Source organism: Peromyscus californicus, unplaced genomic scaffold, assembly GCF_007827085.1.
Source record: "Peromyscus californicus insignis strain IS unplaced genomic scaffold, ASM782708v3 Scaffold_4__1_contigs__length_199733344, whole genome shotgun sequence".
NCBI lineage: Eukaryota > Metazoa > Chordata > Mammalia > Rodentia > Cricetidae > Peromyscus > Peromyscus californicus.
In genome coordinates, this window is record NW_026294562.1 from 171,939,199 (window position 1) to 171,958,603 (window position 19,405).

Genomic DNA, 19,405 nt, shown 5'->3' on the forward strand with positions numbered 1-19,405 from the left:
ACGCCTCAGGCCGTGGCTGAGCCTGTGGCTCCTGCAGTGGGGGGGCGGGGGGGCGAGGGGGGGTAAGGACCAGCCTCGCTCTGGTTGAGGTGATTCGACGCCCCATTGGCTACCTGCCTCCAGCGTGAAGAACAATCTGGCAAAGTAAGGAGGGCGGCAACGCGTGTGAGACTCAACTCGACGCGCTATTGGCTGGTGTGATTGTTGCCGGGGGAGAAGCGGGCAGGAAGGGGAGGGGCGGGCCCTCAGTGGTGGATCTCGAACCCCATTGGTTGTGCCGCACAGCCGGGGCGCTGTGCCTGAAGCTCATTGGCCCTTGTGGCAAGGAGCGGGGAAAAGCCGCTCGAGCCAGCCGTTCCTCTTCGCCACTTTGTCGCCCTTTTCCTTGGACCTGGCTGAGTGTGATTCGGCTCAAGGCTGTGGTAACCACCGGCTGGCGGCATGAACATGATCCCTCCCTGTCTCCCGAGCTGGGTCCCCACCATGGACCCCCCCTTGCTGCCCCCTCGCGCTGCTCAGCACTTCCCCACCCCACCCCACCCCCACCTCTCCACCCACCCCCACCCCCACCCCGCTTCTGAGCTCGGTCCTCGTGCCCAGCCCCCTCCCTGGGACCCTGGAGCGGGAGGGGCCACAGGCCCAGCGTTTGGGGGTGATGGATGGCTGCCTGAAGAGGGCACCCACATAATGGTTGCATGGGATGGGACAGTGCATGCCATTAACTGTTGGGCGTGGGGTACAGGGACGTAAGTGCAGCAGTGGTTACATGGATTTTCAAGAAACCCAGGCGGTTGGATTCAAGGAAGAAAGTGGTGTCCTGAAAAACACCTTTGGCCTCCATCAGGATGTCGCAAGTGTCAGGGACTCAGTAACCATTTGGGAAGGAGCTGATTTTGTTTTGTTTTGTTTAAGAAAGGGTATCATGTAGCCCAGGGCAGTCTTCAACTCCTAGCAGCAGATGACCTTGAACTCCTGATCCCCCCTTGCCTCTACCCTCCAAGACCTGGAATTATAAGCATGTGCCACCACACCCAGTTAGTTTTTGGTTTTTTAAAAGAGTCACCCCAGTTGCCCAGACTGGAACTCACAACAATCTCCCTGCCTTAGACTCCCAACTGCTTGGATTGCAGATATGAGCCAGCATGCATGGATCAGTAAATGTTTGTTAACCTAATGGAGTCCAAGAAAAATACGGAATGATACAGGCTAGTGTTAAAATCTCAGTTACCTCAGGAGGCTGAGGAAGGAGGATAGCAAGTTCAAGGCCAGCCCCTACCACTTATCAAGACCTTGTCTTTAAAAAAAGGGGGGGTTATAAGGCCCTAGATTCAATGCTTTTTTTGTTTGGTTGGTTTTGGTTTTTGGTTTTCAGTTTTTCTCCGCAGAGTTTCTCTGTGTTGCCCTGGTTACCTTGAAACTCCCTCTGTGGACCAGGTTGGCCTCGAACTCAGAGATTTGCCTGCCTCTGCCTCCCGAGTGCTGGGACTAAAGGCGTGCGCCCCCACTGCCCAGCTCAGTGCCCATTTTGGGATAGGAAATCTCTTGAGAACAATATTGTGACTAGAGACTACAAAAACAAAAGCTGAGCTTGCTGACAGACACCTGTAACCCCAGGAGTTTGAGTCCACCCTGGTCTACAGCCAGGAATACACACGTTGTGAGGTCTTGTCTCAAAAATTAAATAAATTAACTAATTGTTTTTTTAAAAATCAGGGGCGCTGAGGAGAAGGCTCAGTTGATAGTGCTTGGGCACATGCCTGAGTACCTGAGTTCAGGTCCCCACTTTAAAAGTTGGGCACAGTGACATGCCTGTAACCCCACCACTAAGAGTGAGGAGCTGAGACAGGTGGATCTCTAAAGCTCACTGGCCAGCCAGTCTAGCTAAAGCCATGTGCTTCAGATTCAGCAAGATGACCTTGACTGAAAAAAAAAAAAAAAATCAAAGTGGAGAGCAATGGAGAAAAGCCATTTAAAAATGTCAGCTCTACACATACATGCATACATACACACTCTTAAAACACACACCCTTAGCTGGGCGGTGGTGGCGCACGCCTTTAATCCCAGCACTCGGGAGGCAGAGCCAGGCGGATCTCTGTGAATTCGAGGCCAGCCTGGGCTACCAAGTGAGTTCCAGGAAAGGCGCAAAGCTACACAGAGAAACCCTGTCTCGAAAAACCAAAAAAAAAAAAAAAAAACCACACCCCAAAATCATAATGATGGCATACAAAGAGCAGATTGACTTGGCTAGCACATGTGGAACTTAGAATTGGGGGGGGGGGCAAGCAAAAAGGTTTTTAAGGACTGGATAAATGCAAAGGGGTACGATGATAGTTGTTGAAGGGAGTGCCTGAAAACCCTGTTTGGTAGAATAGAGTGTAAGCATGCTTGAGGGGCCTGGGAGGGCAAACGTCTATATGCCTGAACCTGGCATGCAGCATGGCAACAGAGAAGAACGTTTGGATTGAACAAATACTTGAGAAAGAAAAGCGTAGTTTCTGAGAAAGGAGGATCTATGAGAAAGGTTGTGGGGTGAAGAGAGGAGATGGCAGGGTGAAAGGTGGGTCCTTAGAGGGGCAAGGTGGATCACCACAGATGTAGCTTCCCAAAAGCAGAAGGGCTGGTTAGGACAGAGCTCATGTAACTCTCCTGACCTACCACTCCTGCCCTAGATCCATGGACCCCAACGAAGCACCTGCTGTCCACCCCTGCTCTGCTGACTCTTCCCCAGGGGATGAGACCAGAGTTTCCCAGAGCACAGAGCTTATTCCCAAGAGACCTGTCAGTCGCTCTCCAACCTGTGCCCGCTGTCGTAACCATGGTGTCACAGCCCATCTCAAGGGCCACAAGCGCCTCTGCCTCTTTCAGGCTTGCGAGTGTCACAAATGTGTCCTCATCCTGTGAGTATGAGATGCAGGGTGGGGGGATGCTTCTCTTCCAAAAGGCTGACTGTTGACTCACAACCTCCTTCTCTTAGGGAACGTCGGAGAGTCATGGCTGCCCAAGTAGCCTTGCGTAGGCAGCAGGAGGCACAGCTGAAAAGGCACCTGGCTCAGGGACTGATAAAAGGGGCAACTCCTCTGAAAGCTCCCCTCCGTGTCAAGAAGGGAGCCATTCGACCAGGGGTCCCTTGTGAGTGTCTCTGGTTGGGAATGGGACAGGGGTTTGGACGTAGTAAGTGTAAGGACAAGCACCCGTGTTGTGAGACTAATCAGTGTGTGGCCTTGGGCAAGGTGTTTCCTCTCTCTGGGCTTCACCCTCTTGAACTGTCAAACGTGCGGACGGGCCTGGAGAGATGAGGCAGCAGTCAAGAGCACTGTCTCACAAGGAAGCTCACCACAACGTCACTAACCCCAGCTCCAAAACCTACTCCCTTCGGGCCTCAGCAGGCCTGTCACATGTGGTGGACAGACAGACATGCAAGCAAAGCACTCACACACATAAGAATAAAGAAAATTTCATTTTAAAATGTGGGCAAGGGTGCAGTGACAATTGAAGGTAGAAAATGGGGGGAGGGGGACAGTGAGGTGGCTCAGGGTAAAGGTACTTACCACACAAGCCTGGTGACCTGAGCCCGATCCTCAGAGTTTACATAAAGGTAGGAGAGAACTGACTCCCCAGAATTGTCCCATGGTCTACACACACACACACACACACACACACACACACACACACACACACATACACACACACACACACACACGACACACAAACATGATGATAAAAAGAAAACCAAGGCATGGGGTGTGGTGAGTACAGGAAGGTAAGGGAAGAGGAGAGTGAGATGGAAACCAACCTGAGCTACCAAATCAGACCCTGTCTGGAGGAGAAGGAGGAGGGGCTGGGCAGGAGAAGCAAAGCCACAGAACAGGCCTGGGCGTGATAGCATGTGGAGGTGGAAGCAGGAGGATCACAGGTTCAAAGCCAGCCTAGGCTACATGGGAAAAAATAAATAAAGAAGTCAGAAGGAGATGAGAACTTAGCTGAAGTTGGGGTAGGATAGGGGTCAGGAAAGGGGCGTGCTGGATCTCTGCCTGGTTCCTCATAGCTGGAAAGGAGAACATAGCACCCCAGCCTCAGAGTCCCCATGGAGCAGTCCCACTGGTGCTGACACCCCCTGGGAAGGTAAGGAGACCTGGGTCCTGAGGGACGGCTCTTCGGCCAGCTCCTGCCCAGACTGCCCCCTCTGTGCTCTCTACACCTGGGTTCCAGCCCACCCCTAACTTGTGGTGTGCTCTTCAGTGAGTCACTTGGGATCTGTGGGTGAAAGAAGGTGGGACTTTAAGAGCTGCCCGCCCATAGTTTGAGCTCCTACCCTCATCCTGGAGCATGCTTACTTCTGCAGGCTCATGAATCTGCCCTGGGCCCTCTACCCTTACAGGAGAACTATGGGCCTCTGCTGCTCAGCCGCCCCCAGGAAGCCTTGCCTTTGCCCTGGACACCATTGCCTCCTGGACCTTGGGGCCCCGGACACTGGCTGCCCCCAGGACTCTCAATGCCACCTCCAGTAGTGTGCCGCTTGCTGTGCCAAGAACCTGCTGTCCCTCTACATCCTTTCCCTGGTAAGATGTTCATCCTTCTGTCATTAGACAGATAACCTGAATGCTAGGTTACCACTGCACCAGAAAGGGGAGAGGAAAGGGACCCGTGGTCTCTGAACCCATCCATTCTGCTTCTCTTGCCCTTCTTAGGCTTTGACCCTGGCACATCTCTCCGGCTGCCCACTCATGGGACCCTCCCAACCTGCCCAGGATCTCGCTCAGTACTGGCAGCTCCACTTTCTGGAGAGCCCCAGGGGCCCCCTAACCTGCCTCACACGTAAGTAGGAACACAACAAAGGAAAGTTTCTGGCCAAGTGTGATGGTAGACACCTGTAATCCCAGCACTTGAGAGGTTGAGCCAGGAATGTCAGGGCTTCAGGGTAATCTTCAGCTACACTACACAAGGTCAGCCTAGGCCACATAAAATTCTTATCTCAAAAAAAGGAAAAGGCCGGGCGGTGATGGCGCACGCCTTTAATCCCAGCACTCGGGAGGCAGAGCCAGGCGGATCTCTGTGAGTTCGAGGCCAGCCTGGTCTACAGAGTGAGATCCAGGAAAGGCGCAAAGCTACACAGAGAAACCCTGTCTCGAAAAACCAAAAAAAAAAAAAAAAAAAAAAAAAAAAGGAAAAGGGTTTCATACTAACAGGCAGGCAGATCGTATCAGTTTCTGCTGTTCCCTGACTGAGAGCCTTTGACAATATTTGCAACTCTCAGAGCCTGTTTTAATATCAGTAATTTCTAGCTGCTACTTACTCATCTGGGGTTATCATAATAATAACACCTAGCACAGGCCCTGACCTTGAACAAACATGGCTGCTCCCTCTTCTGAAACAGGATAGGATAGGGTTGTCTGGTGACAAGGAAGGCCTCGATGGTAAAGCAAGTTATAGACCAGAAGCCATCAGAACAAGTTTCGTGAAGGTGGAATTCCTTGGGGCAGAGGAAGCTGGGCTGGAGAAAGCAGGCTGGTGGAGCAGACAGCAATCCCAGTCACACTGGGTATTTTATCTGCCTTTGAAAACCTGACACCGACCCTATAACCTTCACAGTGGCGTGAGAGGGAAAACCTGGATGAGAGTCTCATTTTATAGAAAGAAAAGTGCCTGAGACAGGGAGCAAGACTTGCTCAAGTCCACAGAGTCCAGTGGCCAGCCAGGAACTCCACTTCCCATGTGTCTCTCCTTTTTCCAGATGTTCGACTCTGATACTCCAGTCCTGTGGCTCCCCAGACTCTCTTCTGCTACAGCCACAGGTCTCGGGAAAGAAGTGGCATCCAAGGCCTGGGGAGGAGGTTGACTCTGCAGAAGGGAAAGGCAGGGGACTGAAGGGAGCACTTGAGGGTGCATGGAAGTGAGAGTTCCTAGCTTCTCCTTCCCTTTCCTTCCCAGGCCCCTGGAGCCTCTTGCCTGGCCTGGACATCTGGCCCCTCAGAGCGGCAGTTGCAGCGAGAGGCAGCTGAGGCCCTTGTAGGTCTGAAAGATTCATCCCAGGCTCCCCGCCTAACCCCAACTGTCCCCCCGAACCCTGCCTGGATCTCTCTGCTGCACCCCTGTGGCCCACCAGGTGACCCTTCCTGAGAGTAGAGACTGAGAGGAGATAGGTTGGTAAATGGAGGCCATTAGAATAAGCAGAGACAAACCAAAATGGGACAGACACTAGGTGAATGCCCTCAGGTTCAGGCCCCTAAGTTTCTCAGCCTGGCCTCTGAGACTGCAGTTGAACATTGTTCAGTGAGTCACTCTTTACAGTTTTGCTCTGAGTGACAAATGTCCAGTGCCTTGATATCAAGGAAAACCAGATCCTGGGCTGTAAGGGGAACAGCGGTGAAGGCTGAGAATACCCCTGTCCAGTGCAGTGTTGGTCTAGAGGATCTGCTGGAAGTAGACAGATGAGGCTGGGGGGCTTCTGAGTATAGAGATGCAGCTGAGTCTGGACCAGCAGCTGTTTGAAGGAGAACTGGGGAATGTTCTGAGCTAGATAGAGCATGGTAGCTTTGGTGGGGGGTTGGGAGAAGACAGTCCTGGAGGCAGGAGTAAAGACACAGGAGGGGTGGGGATGATCCACAGGAGAAGTGAGGGACAGTGGATTGAGTGTGACCAGGGCCTGCCCTTCCTGTCTGCCCACAGCTCCTCCTGGGGGAAGAGGATTCCAGCCTGTTGGCCCACCTCTCCGGCCTAGTCCGGCCTCCTCTGTCTCCCTGCACATTGGGCGTCTGGGGTCCATCTCTCTCCTCAGCTAGAAACCAGAGATGGAGACTGCCTTACTGGGACAAAGAGATGACAAGCTGCAGGCACTGCATATTTGGTATTTTATTTATGCATTTTGCATAGAATTTAATGTAATGCAAGATTCAGCCTTTTTTTTTTTTTATAAGCTTTCTGGTTCCTTTTGTAGTGTGGGTATTTCCTTGACTAGAAGTGAATGTTCTCATACCCCTTTTTAAGTCCCTCAATAGAGGTAGCTGGGCAGTTTTTAAGAGGACCATATCTAAATACATTTTTGCATGAGTTTATGTTATATGCCTGTATGCTCAAGTCTGTCTCTGCATGTGAAAATACAAGAATATGTTCACTTTGTATGTAAGTTTCCATAAGCAAGAAATAAACCTTTGCCATTTAAACCATCAAGACACAGAGTTTATTATCACAGCATAACTGTCTATAATAATAATCACAGGGTAGATAATCACAGTCTACCCCGACTGACAGAAAGGACTATTCAATTCACGTCTCAACATAGAAGTCATCGGCTTGATAACTACCACAGAGCCAGGAATGGTGGCTCACACCTGTAATCCCAGCACTCACGAGGCTGAGGAAAGAAAGCAAAAAACATGGACTTGGACTTCTAATCATGCCCTGGTAAGAGTAAGAGAGAAAGGTACTGGGGGAGTCACTGATGTGGTAATTAATCACCTGCTCTGTACTGGATAGAACCTGTTTTCTGCTATCCAGAGAGCCACAAATTGAGATGCCTAACTGGGGCTAGGTAGACCATATAAAGAAGTGAAGATGACCCGATGGGGAAACAGATTGTATGTCTCACCTACAGGCAGTCTTCTTTAACCTAGTGGATTATCCCAGGCAGAAACCTAGGCTCATTGCTGCCACATCCTCTGGTTTTTCAAGAGAAATTGGGAAACTGGGTTTCTGTGTTCAACATCTTATAATAATTTTCAAACATTGGTACAGCCTTCTTTAAATGTTATATTGGCCAGATAACACAGCTTCAGGTCAAGTTTGGCCAACAGAATACTAATTTGATACTAATCTAACATGACATTTTCCAGATGGGAAAATTGAAACCAATCAGGACAGCAAGAACCAAGTTAGTCTTTATCAAGAATCTTCCTAACTAGGAAAATCCCGTCTTCTTAAAATAATTCATTAGAGGGGCCAGGCTTGTAGCACAGTGGCACAGTGCTTGCCCAGAACAATGAGGCCTGGGTTCGATACCCAGCATATCACACAAAAATACAGGACACAATCAAAGACTAGAGAAAATCCTTTCTATTTGCTGAGTCCCAACAGCAACTCTGTAATCTATGCTGAAAAGGGAAAGTGGTTAGCCCAACAGGTCAGGGAAATTTTCTAGAAAACAATCAGGATTCCTTCTTTTATAAAGCACAAAATGAAGGGAACACATCAGGCAGAAGCAATTTTCACAAGTGTCTCTCTCCCTTTTTCTACCAAGGTTGTCAGAGCACAATGTTTTGGATTGGTGTCCTTGCTTGCTTTCTGTTGCCGTGATAAACACCATGACCAAAGCAACTTGGGAAGAAGAGGGGCTATTTGACTGACGTGTCCTAACCACAGCCACTAAAGGCATGGCAGGAACTGAAGCAGAGGCTATGGTGGGCCCTGCTCACTGACTTGGCCGTCACAATTTTCTCAGCCTGCTTTCTTACGACTTAGGACCACCTACCCAGGGTTGGTACCACACAGTAGGCTAGCCCCTCCCACTCCAATCATTAATCAAGACCTGCAGGCCAGCCTGACAGGGGCATTTCCTGAATTGAGGGTCCTTCTTTCCCAGATGATTCCAGTTTTTGTCAAGTTGGCAAACTAACCAGTACAATTGACCCCTTTGACACACACACCACTGTTTAACAATTTTCTTTCTTGCTTATCCCCAAGATCTCATGTTAATATCACAATATAAAACACAGTTCAATTTTTTGTTTGTTTGCTTGTTTTTCAAGACAGGGTTTCTCTGTGTAGCAGTCCTGAAACCCACTCTGTAGACCAGGCTGGCCTTGATCTCAGAGATCCACCTGCCTCTGCATCCCGAGTGCTGGGATTAAGATGTGCAGCATCACACCTGACTCACAGTCCAACTTTTTAAAGACGGTTTTTTTTCTTGTTTATATGCAAGGGTCTTTTGCCTGAATTTATGTCTGTGCACTGCCCAGGGGGGCCAGAAGAGTGAGTCTGTTCTTCTGGAACTGGAATAACAGTTGACGGTGAGCTGCCATGTGGGTGCTAGGAATTGAACCCCGATCCTCTTAAGAACTGCAACCAATGTGCTTAACTGCTGCACCCAGGCTAGCCTCAAAGTGGTGGCACTCTTCTTACACCAGCTTACTGAGTGCTGGAATTACAGGTTCTTATGAGCCACCAGGCCCAGCTAAATAATAGAGCATATGTTTGTTAGTCCTCTGCTGTGGCATCCTCTTTGAGTCATTGCAAACAGGACACCTGGTGAGCTATTGCAGTACTAGGAAGACCTGGGAGCCCATCCTTCCTGCTGGGGGTGGGGGCAATCAGAGCTCAGCAGCATGCCTGACAACTGACTGTTCTCCTGGTATTACCTGCATCCCTCTTTTTACTCAAGATGATAAATGATGGTGGAACCCAACAACACCTTGTTCTCTTAATCCCAGGCCTTGAGAAGGTGGGCTATTCCTACTCCACAGCAGATTACAGAATAATGAATCTGCAACCCTAATCAGGGGGCACTGTAAGAGACCAAAAGACTACAGCCAGCCCCACACCATTTTGTCCCTCCTTAGTTATAACTTAGATATACGATTGCCCTTTAAGCCTCACTAGCAGTGCTGTGCTCTTCCAGTGACAGATGACTGAGCCCGCATAGTCACGGGTAGGGAGAGAAGCACTGCAAATGCAGCTCAGCTAAGACTCTGCTGCTCTGGGCTGATCCAGGGTCCCCAGTGTTCCAAGGTCACACAGCAAAAACAGATCAAAGAAAAAGGCATAGCAAAGGGAAGTGACAAGGCTCGCAGGGCTCACCAGCCACTATGCCCAAGGACCCCAGGACCCACCTGAAGGTAGGTGAGAACAACTCCAGGGCGGTATCCTCTGACCTCCACACTCTGTTGCATGCACACACCCATACACACACATCAATTAACTAATTAATTAAAAGAAAAAGAGGCTAGTTATGCTAGTGTAACTCAGCAGTTAGCTGAGCATGCAACTTTTAAATAAATAAATAAATAGATAAATAAGTAAATAAATGGCAGGGAAGTGAGCAGAGAAGAGGCTCTGCTCACTTTTCTGAAGCCCATCTCTTCTCAATGCCAGACTTAGCAAGGCTTTTCACACCATCAGCTAGCAAACTAATCTTTCAAGTCATGATGGTCCCTGAGGGAGCGCTGCGAATCTGCAGAGGTCGGCCTTAAGAACAGAGAAGACTTTAATCCCCATACTCTGGAGGCAGAGGCAGATCTCTGTGAGGCACATCTCTGTGATCATAGCAGGTAATCATACCCTGTGTAGACCCTCATGGGATCCAGAGCTTTTCCCAAAAGCAAGATCTATCCTTTTATCCCACTCCATATCTGTGTTAAGCTCTTCAGGCCTTTATGTTCCTTGGAGGTACAGACTTGATCACTCTAAGCTATGCTAGTGTCAATCTGTGTCCCCAACCCCTGGAATAATTATTCAAAGAGAACAGGCCTATCCTTGTGTGCTTTCTCTCTGGGGGACTCAGAATGAATGACTAAGTAAACAGGTTCTGTCCAATCCGTTAGGAATTTTGTTCCCTACTAAGTTAGTGCACTCCACTGCCAACATTTTAACACCATAAAAGCAACAGCTTCCTGCCCTCAACCATTCTTCTTCATTCTGCTTACTCTTAGTTTTACAGAAAGTAGGGTTTCCAATCCCTAGGGGTGGAGGTCGGGGAATGGCCTACAGAATGTGAAAAACTATTTTTGCCAACTACACATTAGAGAGAGGATTCAAGGACTGGAGAGATAGCTCAGTGGTGAAGAGCATTGGCTGCTCTTCCAGAGGACTGTGTTTGAGTCCCAGCACCCACATGGCCGCTTACAACTGTCAACTCCAGGTCCAGGAGATTTAACACCTCTTTTGGCCTCTATGGACACCAGGCACACATGTAGTATACAGACATACTTGCAGACAAAACACCCATATGTCTAGCATTCATGACGACCCTGGGTTTGATCCCCAATACTCCATAAACCAGGTGTGGCGGTACATCCTTGAATCCTAGCACCAGGAGGTGGAGGCAGGAACATCAGAAGTTTGAGGTCATTCCTGACAATCTAGAGAATTTGAGACCAGCCTGGGAGAGGAAGAACTCTAAAGGAGGTGGGATGTATGGCAATGGGTTCCACGAAACAGGAACACAGAGTGTGTACTCACTGGCTGGAGGAGGGATCCAATGGGAGCAGTAAGTGGCAAGGGGAAATGAATGAGAACAGTGTAAAGTGGCACAGATGCATGAAAATGCCACGATGGGCTCATTGCTGTGTATGCCGACCTGGAAAATCAATGGGAAAAAAAAAGTTTCCATAGAAACCCCTCACACAGTCTCTCCCTCTATCAACCCTACACCAAAGTCACACATCTGTGACAACTGATGAACCCACATGGATGGATACACTGAGCTTCCTTGTCACTGTGACCAAATACCAGATCGAAACAACTTAAGGATCGTTTTTCCCCTCAGTTCGGAGGGGTGTTAGTTTATTGTCACATGGCTCCAGGCTCTTGGGCAAATCACTGTTGGCAGGGTGTGTCCTGCCGTGGGACTTCACTCTAAACAGGAAGGGGGTGGGGGTGGGGGGGAATAGGAAGAGGCCCCAAGCAAGATGGAGTCCCGGTTGCATCATTTCTCCAACAAAGCCCATCTCCCACCTCTCACCAGTGACCTCCTATTCCGAATCCATCAAGGGATTGATTAAGTTAGAGTCCTCACACTCCAACTATGGGAAAGCCCTCACAGACACTCCCAGAAGTGCACTTTACTAATCTTGTAGGTGATGTTTGTATTGATGTGGTTTTGGTCTAGGGGTTTTGATGCAAAGTCTCCTTATGTTTGGCTGGCTTAGAACTCCCTATGTAAACCAGTCTGGCCTCACACTGCCTCCTGAGTGTTAGGACTGTAGGTGTGCTTCACTATGCCCAGCCTATTTTGGTGTTTTAATATTATTTTTTCACTTTTAATTGTGTGTATGTGTGCGCACATGCACATATGTGCAGGTACCTGAGGAAGCCAGAAGAGGACATCTCATTCTCTGCAGATGGAATTATAGGCAATTGTGAGCCACCCAGTATGGATGCTGGGAACTGAACTCAGGTCCTCCGAAAGAGCTGAGCCTTCTCTCTCTCCAGCCCCTCAGACTGGCTTGACTTTTCTCTCTAAGTATTGATAACTCATTTCTTTTAAATATTTTTTTCTAAATTTTAAATTTTATTAGTGTGTGTATAGGGCAGGTGTGCAGGAGCACGTGCGATATGTGAACATACGTGTGTCCTTGGATGACTCTGTGGAAGTCAGAGGACAAATTTCTGTAGCTGGTTCTCTTTTTTTCCACCATGGGCTCCGGGAATCAAACTCAGGTCATCAGGCTTCCATGACAAGCACTTCGATCTTCTGAGACATCTCACTGTCCCTCGTTCCTTTTTTATCTTGAATAACATTTAGTCGCCTGGATGTACCACAACTTCAAACATTCAAACATTTTATGCGCGCGCATTAAGGAGGGAAGGGGATAGTGCCGAGGACCAAACTCAGAGCCAGGCATGCTACAGGAATGTAGCATGAAGCAAGGGGACCATGAGTTCAAAGACAGCCTTCGATAAATACAAAGTTCTAGGCTAGACTTGGCTAAATAATGAGACCCTGTCTCAAAACAAAATAAATGAACAAATAAATAAATAAATAAATGAACGAATAAATAAATGAACGAATAAATAAATAAGAAATAAGAAATAAATAAATAAATACACAAATAAATAATAAATAGATAGATAGATATAGATAGATATAGATAGATAAATAAATAAATACATTACACAGGTCAGCTTGGATGGTGACTTTTTTTGGGTTTTTTTTGTTTGTTTGTTTGTTTTTTTCGAGACAGGGTTTCTCTGTGTAGCTTTGAGCCTTTCCTGGAACTCGCTTTGGAGACCAGGCTGGCCTCGAACTCACAGAGATCCACCTGGCTCTGCCTTCTGAGTGCTGGGATTAAAGGCGTGCGCCACCACCGCCCGGCGGATGGTGACTTTTAAGAGGCAAATGAAGCCGGGCGGTGGTGGCGCACGCCTTTAATCCCAGCACTCGGGAGGTAGAGCCAGGCGGATCTCTGTGAGTTCGAGGCCAACCTGGTCTCCAAAGCGAGTTCCAGGAAAGGCGCAAAGCTACACAGAGAAACCCTGTCTCCAAAAACCAAAAAAAAAAAAAAAAAAAAAAAAAAAGAGGCAAATGAGGCGAGACCAAGGGCTGAGCAAACCAGACTTCAGCACTAGATGGCAGAGCTGAACCTCCACCAAGGTCCCGCCTCTGCCTCGTTGTCCCCGCCCTAATCTCCTCCCCGCTTCCAACGCCTTAGTTCCCCTCCGCAAGCGTCAACCGAGCTGAAGCAATTTCCGCCCAAAGAAGGGTGGGGCTTCCGTGTAGTCCTGGACTCGCGAATACTGGCGCTAGAACAAAAGGTGGTGGCGGCCACATGTCATCCTTGCCCTTTTCCTAGGTTTTCCGTCTTGGTTCCGCCCTTACTACTCCCACTTCCGGCCAGGAAAACCCACTTCGCTAGGAAACACGGTCTCGCGCTGAAGCCCGCTTTCCTTCCGCCCTCAATAGTTTCCGCCAATCCAGTTCCCGCCAGGCACACAAGGCTCAAACGAAGCCAAGTTCCCCACTCCACCCCACCCACCCCCGCTCTCTCAGGTCTCGCAACACGCCCAAGGAAACGGAAAGAGGAAACAGACCCTTTACTCTCATTCCCCTGCCCCTTCTCTTGGCTTCTCCACCCCTTCCTTTTACAGGCCCGCCCATTTTAGGTGGAGACGAAGCCATATTCGCCCTCAGAGAGGCGGGAACCTCTGGTCTAGCCACTCTCGCGAGCACTCCGAACTCTCGCGAGACTGGACGCCCGACTTGTGCGCCCGGGAAACCCCGTCGTTCCCTTTCCCCTGGCAGGCAGCGCGGAGGCCGCACGGTAAGCGAGGGCTCTGGGGCCGGCTGTGCGCGGGGCCACGGGGCCGGACTGTCTGGCCCCAAGAGCTCGTGCCGGGGACCGCAGGAAGCCCGGCGCGGGGTCGCTCCGCCCCCTGGAGCCGCGGCCACGTGCGAGCGGCAGGCCCAGACATGCCTGATGGCCACAAATCCGGGAGCTCAAAGGGTTAGGTGGGCAGCAGAGGGGTGAGTGGAGCGCCCGGGAACGTGGGCTGCGGGAGAGGGGTATGGAGGAGTCTCCCACGCGGTCACCACCACGCCAGGTTGCTGTGATCCGCATGCCGTGGGCACCCAGGAATCTGTTGGACCTAGAGCTGATCTGCAGTTGAAGTGAAATGAGGCTGGGAGGATGTTGGGGCTTCAGTTTGGATGGGGGAGTAGCAGGGTGGATGTTGACCTGGACCCGCGGCCGTGTTTTGCACCAAGCCTCGTATTGACATGCTTGTCCTTTTCTCACAGATGCCTGGAGTTACTGTAAAAGACGTTAACCAGCAGGAGTTCGTCAGAGCTCTGGCAGCCTTCCTCAAAAAGTAAGTGTTACAACGGAGGCCTGACTCTCCAACCCCTGCCCCGTAAGCTCTGACCTCAATGTGTGGTTAGTCTGGATTGCCACTTGTTGGGGCCTTTTCTAAATTAGGCCTAGAATGGCCTTGTTTCCGTTTTAGCCTGTTCGTTCATATGCTAGCATCCGTCCTGCTTCTTCCGACTTTGTCCTGTTAAGGGGGAATGGCTGAGGGATCTGAAGTGGTTTACAGAAATTTCTGAAATGTGCTTTTTCTCCATTCTCTTGGTCTCAGGTCCGGAAAGCTGAAAGTCCCCGAATGGGTGGACACAGTCAAGCTGGCCAAGCATAAAGAGCTTGCCCCCTATGATGAGAACTGGTTCTACACACGAGCTGGTGAGGACTGGGGCCTTTGGCTGGGAATGGGGAGCTGCGTGACCCTATCCCCAGCTGTTGTAATAACTACCTTTGAACGTGAAAGGAAGCCTGGGAACAAAAAAAACTTAATATTTTACTTATAGGTGCTTACTTGAGAGTCTAACAGTGTCCATGGTGTAGCATTTAAGTTCAAATCTCTATCAAGTCATTTTCGACTGAATGATTGGCAAGTTGGGAATGCCGCTCCTTGTTCTAAAAGGGAACTTATGGCTCCCAGTGCCCAAAAACTTCAGTGTCCCTCTGGAGGTATGGATCCTGTTTGGATGTTTTGGAGTTCTGTAAGCCTCTGTAGACTTGACTGCTGGGTGGGATCAGTGCTGGGTTGTGCCAAGGTTGCAGCTCCCATACAGGCCTATGCCAAGGGACCCCAACTGACCTGAGAACTCACCAGGTCATGGGAAACCCTGGTACAGGTTGCTCGTCACTTGAGAATATGAAGCAGTTTATAAGTTTATATTAAAGTTTATTAAGTCAAATGTCCATGGGATCCACTTTGTTTCAGGCTTTGGCATGGGCACAGGGACCATCATGACTCATCACAGCCTCTGAAAACCAAAAGGTCAATTCCACAGTGTGGGAAAAGGTTGGTGCATCCACCTGCCAGCGCATTTTTTTAAGGATGAGGGTCATGTAGGGAAGGTGGCTTCCCCCGCTACAGCAGTGGTGAGGCCTAGCTGAGATATACCCTTCCCCTTTCTCAGAAGCAAGTGCACAGTCATGGACAGTGCTCCAGGTGATAGGTTGGGGCAGCTTGGATTTAGAATTACAAGAAAGATTAACTTTCTCTGGGTAGAGTGATTAATACATGCTGTGTATTCTGTGCCTCCCAGACAGAGTTGGTTGTCTCTTTTTCACAGTTGGTATTAGGGAAGTCCTGCGTGTATAGGGTCCATAAGCTAGTGATGTGAATCTACGACCTTTGTCACTGCTGGTTTGTATTTGGAAATGGTCTCGGGATGTGCTCCCTGTGTGGCCAGCAATTCGTTAAGTAGGCCAGTCTGGTTTCTGTCTCCCAAGTGCTGAGGGTTGAATTCAGTGCTCTGTATATGGTAGGCAAGCACTCTGGGCTACATCCCAAGCCTAAAGGTGGGAAGAGGTTAGCAATGACTGGGATCAAGCCAGATGGCTCTTGAGTGTGGGACCGGGTCTGATGACATGTACTGTAATCCTAACACTTGCACTTGCATTTGGGGCTAGAGTGCAATGAGGTAGCAGGCTCATGTTATCTTGGGAGTTGAGGAAAGGCTCTGTGGCAAAGGGTAGGGTACTCCTGGGTTGGTATGGGGAGGCCTGTGGGCACGGGGATCCGAGGTGGTGACTTACACAGAAGAGTACAGTGGGGCATTGATAGGAAGCCGCCGTTGGCTCTTCAGTGTCAGGGTGAATTGGGGCTAGGAAAGCAGTTTTTCCTAGTTGGGCCTAGAAGGGTCAGGGTGGAAAATGTCAAAGATTCCTCATTCAACCTGTCTTGACGCCATTGGTCAAGACAAGACGGGGCCTCCTGCACTTAGCACAGGTTCTTCAGTTGCTGTTAAGCTGCAGTGCCTCATGAAGGGCGCCAGCCCCTCCTGAGCGCAGCTCTTAGGGTGGCGAGAACACATTCAGGGCCAAAGCCTTGTCTCATTGACTCTGAAATTCAGCGACAATTTTATGGATTTGCCTAAAGTTTTAGCTAGACGTTCTAGAGTTAGTTACACAGAGAAACCCCTACCTGGTGGGGGTAGGGGATGTGCCCAGGTCTCATTGAGGAAGAGAGTGAAAAATAATAAGTAAATGAACTCTGTCTTGCTGCTTGCAGCCTCTAAATAATAGTCCTTTCTTAAACCCAGAAAAGGAATGCACACAAGCTCTGGGATGGCAGGCAGTACCTTGTAATTAGCCGACAGGTGGTTGTCCACGAGATGGTTTTTAATGTGCTGCTGAAAAGGACTGTTAAACCCCCATTACAGGAGCTGGTGAGCTTTGTTGCAATTCCTTACCTGCCTGGCCACTGTGCTTGCAGCTGAGGCAGTTGCTTTCCTTTGGTACTGGGGGACTCCATAGCAATGCTGGGGTGCTGTGCCGAGATTCAAGCACCAGCTGTGTCCGGACTGATACTGATCCCTGATCCCAGCCTAGTGAAACCAAGGTCCCCTGCCCTAAGGAAGAACAGATTACTCAGCACAGAAAAGTTCTGGCGTTGGAAGTAGAGTAGTGGCGGTGGGGCATTTGAGTTGGTCTTAAAGGTTGCAAGAAGATGGGAAATGACACAAAAATGAGTCTGTCATTCATGATGGGTGTGGGACTGTGGCTTAAAAAAAACCTAGGCTAGAGGCAGGCTGAGGGAGCAAGGTGGATGGACAGATCAGGGGAGCCCACTCACTGGGTCATGGTACATCCCTAGGTGGTACAGGAGTCACTAAAATGAATTTCTCCTTGGCCTAGTGGCTCTTGAGAGCCAGAAGAGAGGTGGTATCTGGGCCAATTCAAGATGGCTGCCTGGTTTTTGCTTTAGGGGTGAAGACATGCCTGTGTTCCTTAGCCAGGCAGAGCCATATGGTGGGCCAAGTCCCTTCTTGCCTAAATGGCCTGGGACTTGGTGGTAGTACGTGGGCTGTGAGTCTGTGGGGCCATCGAATTGCCTGGTGCCCCGGCACTGTGCCGTTCTTGAGGCTGTTTTATTTATTGCTTGACTGTGAAGGGGGGAGAGTACATGGTGCAGAGGATAACAGAGCCAGCTCAGCACCTTGGGGCATAGCCTTCGAGGTTTTGCCAGGCCAGGAGGCTCCCCCCAGGAACAGTAGTCCTGTATCCATGGCTGAGCTCATGCACATTCCAAGTTTGAGGTACCCACTACAGAAAGTGGCTGCCTTGCCAAATCTTTACCTGGTGTTCTCCAGGGCTAAGCTGTGCTGTAGAACAGTCGTTTCCTTCTCCGCTGTCCTTCCTCAGGCATGTGGAAATGGTCACACTTGGTGAGGCTTGCCAGTCAACCTTGGGAGAGTTAGAGGGGAGGGACAAGGAACCAGGGTGTCGAGCCCCGGTTGTGGTGCATGCTCTCTGTTTTCCCCTGTAATGGTGAGAAATGGCCTAATTTCACACAGTAAATGTGGAAAGATGGTCCTAAGGCTCCCTCTTGCCCCACCCCCAGCTTCCACAGCACGGCACCTGTACCTCCGAGGTGGTGCTGGGGTTGGCTCCATGACCAAGATCTACGGAGGACGGCAGAGAAACGGTGTCAGGCCCAGCCACTTCAGCAGAGGCTCCAAGAGTGTGGCCCGCCGCGTCCTCCAAGCCCTAGAGGGGCTGAAAATGGTGGAAAAGGACCAAGATGGGTATGCAGGGTTGTGGCTGGTCGGGGTGGTCATTGTCCATTGGTGACTTACAGTGAAGCTGTTGGACCTCCTACAAATGGAGGTACAGGGCCTTCAGAAGGCAGATGGTAAGGGTCTCACTCAGGCCTCTCTGGCTGACTTCTGGCTCTGGGAAGGTAATTTAGCGACTGTCTGCTTTCATTAGCCTGCTCGTTAACTTTTCCCAATTGATTTTTCGGGGCTTTTGATCTAATGCTTGCACAAACGACACCCCGTCAGCTCCCAGGGGTCTCCCACTCCTGCCCTCAGTTCCTTAGGATGCAGCTGGCTTGTACATGAGTGGGGCTTGGCAGGCAGAATGTGGTTCCATCTTGGTGCTTTCTTCTGTCCTCCCCAAGGAGGCAGAGACTGTGCTCATCCAAGGACTGTGCTTTCTTTTTTTTTTTCCCCTTTGCACAGGGGCCGCAAGCTAACACCTCAGGGACAGAGAGATCTGGACAGAATTGCCGGACAGGTGAGGCATGCACAAGCTCCTTGCTTCAGTTGGGGCACTGCCTGAGGAGGGGAGGGACCAGAGAAGGTCACACTGGGACAGGAAAGAAAAAGAGAATTAGGTCTACTGCAACTGTTTGGAAATATGGGTACTGGAATACACAGCATAGCCCAAGGTGGTTTGAACTTAGACCTGTGTCCCCCTACCCCCATAGAGATGACCTTGGTTAGGAATTCTAGTGGTTCATACTTACTGGGCACCAGGTGCTGCAGTTTAGGAGAGGTGGAGATGGTGTGGTAGGCTGGTTCAGGCCCAGACAGTGTAGAGTGACTTCATTCCCACTACCTTTGGGGTCAAGTGGTCTCTCACCCTGAAAAGCAGGAGTGAACAGTATAAACAAGCTCCTGGGGCCTGACCAGGCACTTGGTGCCTGATGTTCTCTGTACTACAAACTCTTACCTGCTAAGGGTCTTAGAAGACCAGCTTTGAACTTAGGGTCTTGGTGGAGGGCCTGACACAAACATTGTGTCTACAATAATGGACGAGGGTGTGATTGGGTGTGACTGCATCTGGGCAGTGAGCACATCAGAGCCTTGAGCCCTCACTGAGCCTCTCTCTTCTCACAGGTGGCAGCTGCCAACAAGAAGCATTAGAACAAAGGATGCTGGGTTAATAAATTGCCTCATTCATAA

The 19,405-nt window shown here is 50.0% G+C and overlaps 2 protein-coding genes across 2 annotated transcripts; both read left to right on the plus strand.

Moving 5' to 3' along the window:
• Positions 1–61: 61 nt before the first annotated feature.
• Dmrtc2 (DMRT like family C2) lies at positions 62–7,118 on the plus strand. The gene is made up of 9 exons (XM_052712299.1): positions 62–144; positions 2,670–2,897; positions 2,975–3,129; positions 4,046–4,122; positions 4,379–4,559; positions 4,689–4,815; positions 5,732–5,792; positions 5,929–6,103; positions 6,667–7,118. Exons 2-9 carry the CDS (start codon positions 2,674–2,676, stop codon positions 6,777–6,779), a joined length of 1,113 nt encoding a protein of 370 aa, XP_052568259.1. The 5' UTR covers positions 62–144; positions 2,670–2,673; the 3' UTR covers positions 6,780–7,118.
• Positions 7,119–13,909: 6,791 nt separating this feature from the next.
• On the plus strand, positions 13,910–19,405 carry Rps19 (ribosomal protein S19). Its single transcript, XM_052712603.1, has 6 exons — positions 13,910–13,970; positions 14,447–14,517; positions 14,785–14,885; positions 18,058–18,241; positions 18,680–18,734; positions 19,340–19,405. The coding sequence occupies exons 2-6, from the start codon at positions 14,447–14,449 to the stop codon at positions 19,364–19,366; spliced, it is 438 nt and encodes a 145-aa protein (XP_052568563.1). The 5' UTR covers positions 13,910–13,970; the 3' UTR covers positions 19,367–19,405.

Bases quoted from the DNA above. Each gene is read 5' to 3' on its own strand.
- Dmrtc2 (XM_052712299.1), top strand. From the start codon at position 2,674: ATGGACCCCAACGAAGCACCTGCTGTCCACCCCTGCTCTGCTGACTCT. The intron at 2,898-2,974 runs GTGAGTATGAGA...TCCTTCTCTTAG, and splicing joins CACAAATGTGTCCTCATCCT to GGAACGTCGGAGAGTCATGG. The intron at 4,816-5,731 runs GTAAGTAGGAAC...TCCTTTTTCCAG, and splicing joins CCCCCTAACCTGCCTCACAC to ATGTTCGACTCTGATACTCC.
- Rps19 (XM_052712603.1), top strand. From the start codon at position 14,447: ATGCCTGGAGTTACTGTAAAAGACGTTAACCAGCAGGAGTTCGTCAGA. The intron at 14,886-18,057 runs GTGAGGACTGGG...CCCCACCCCCAG, and splicing joins CTGGTTCTACACACGAGCTG to CTTCCACAGCACGGCACCTG. The intron at 18,735-19,339 runs GTGAGGCATGCA...CTCTTCTCACAG, and splicing joins TGGACAGAATTGCCGGACAG to GTGGCAGCTGCCAACAAGAA.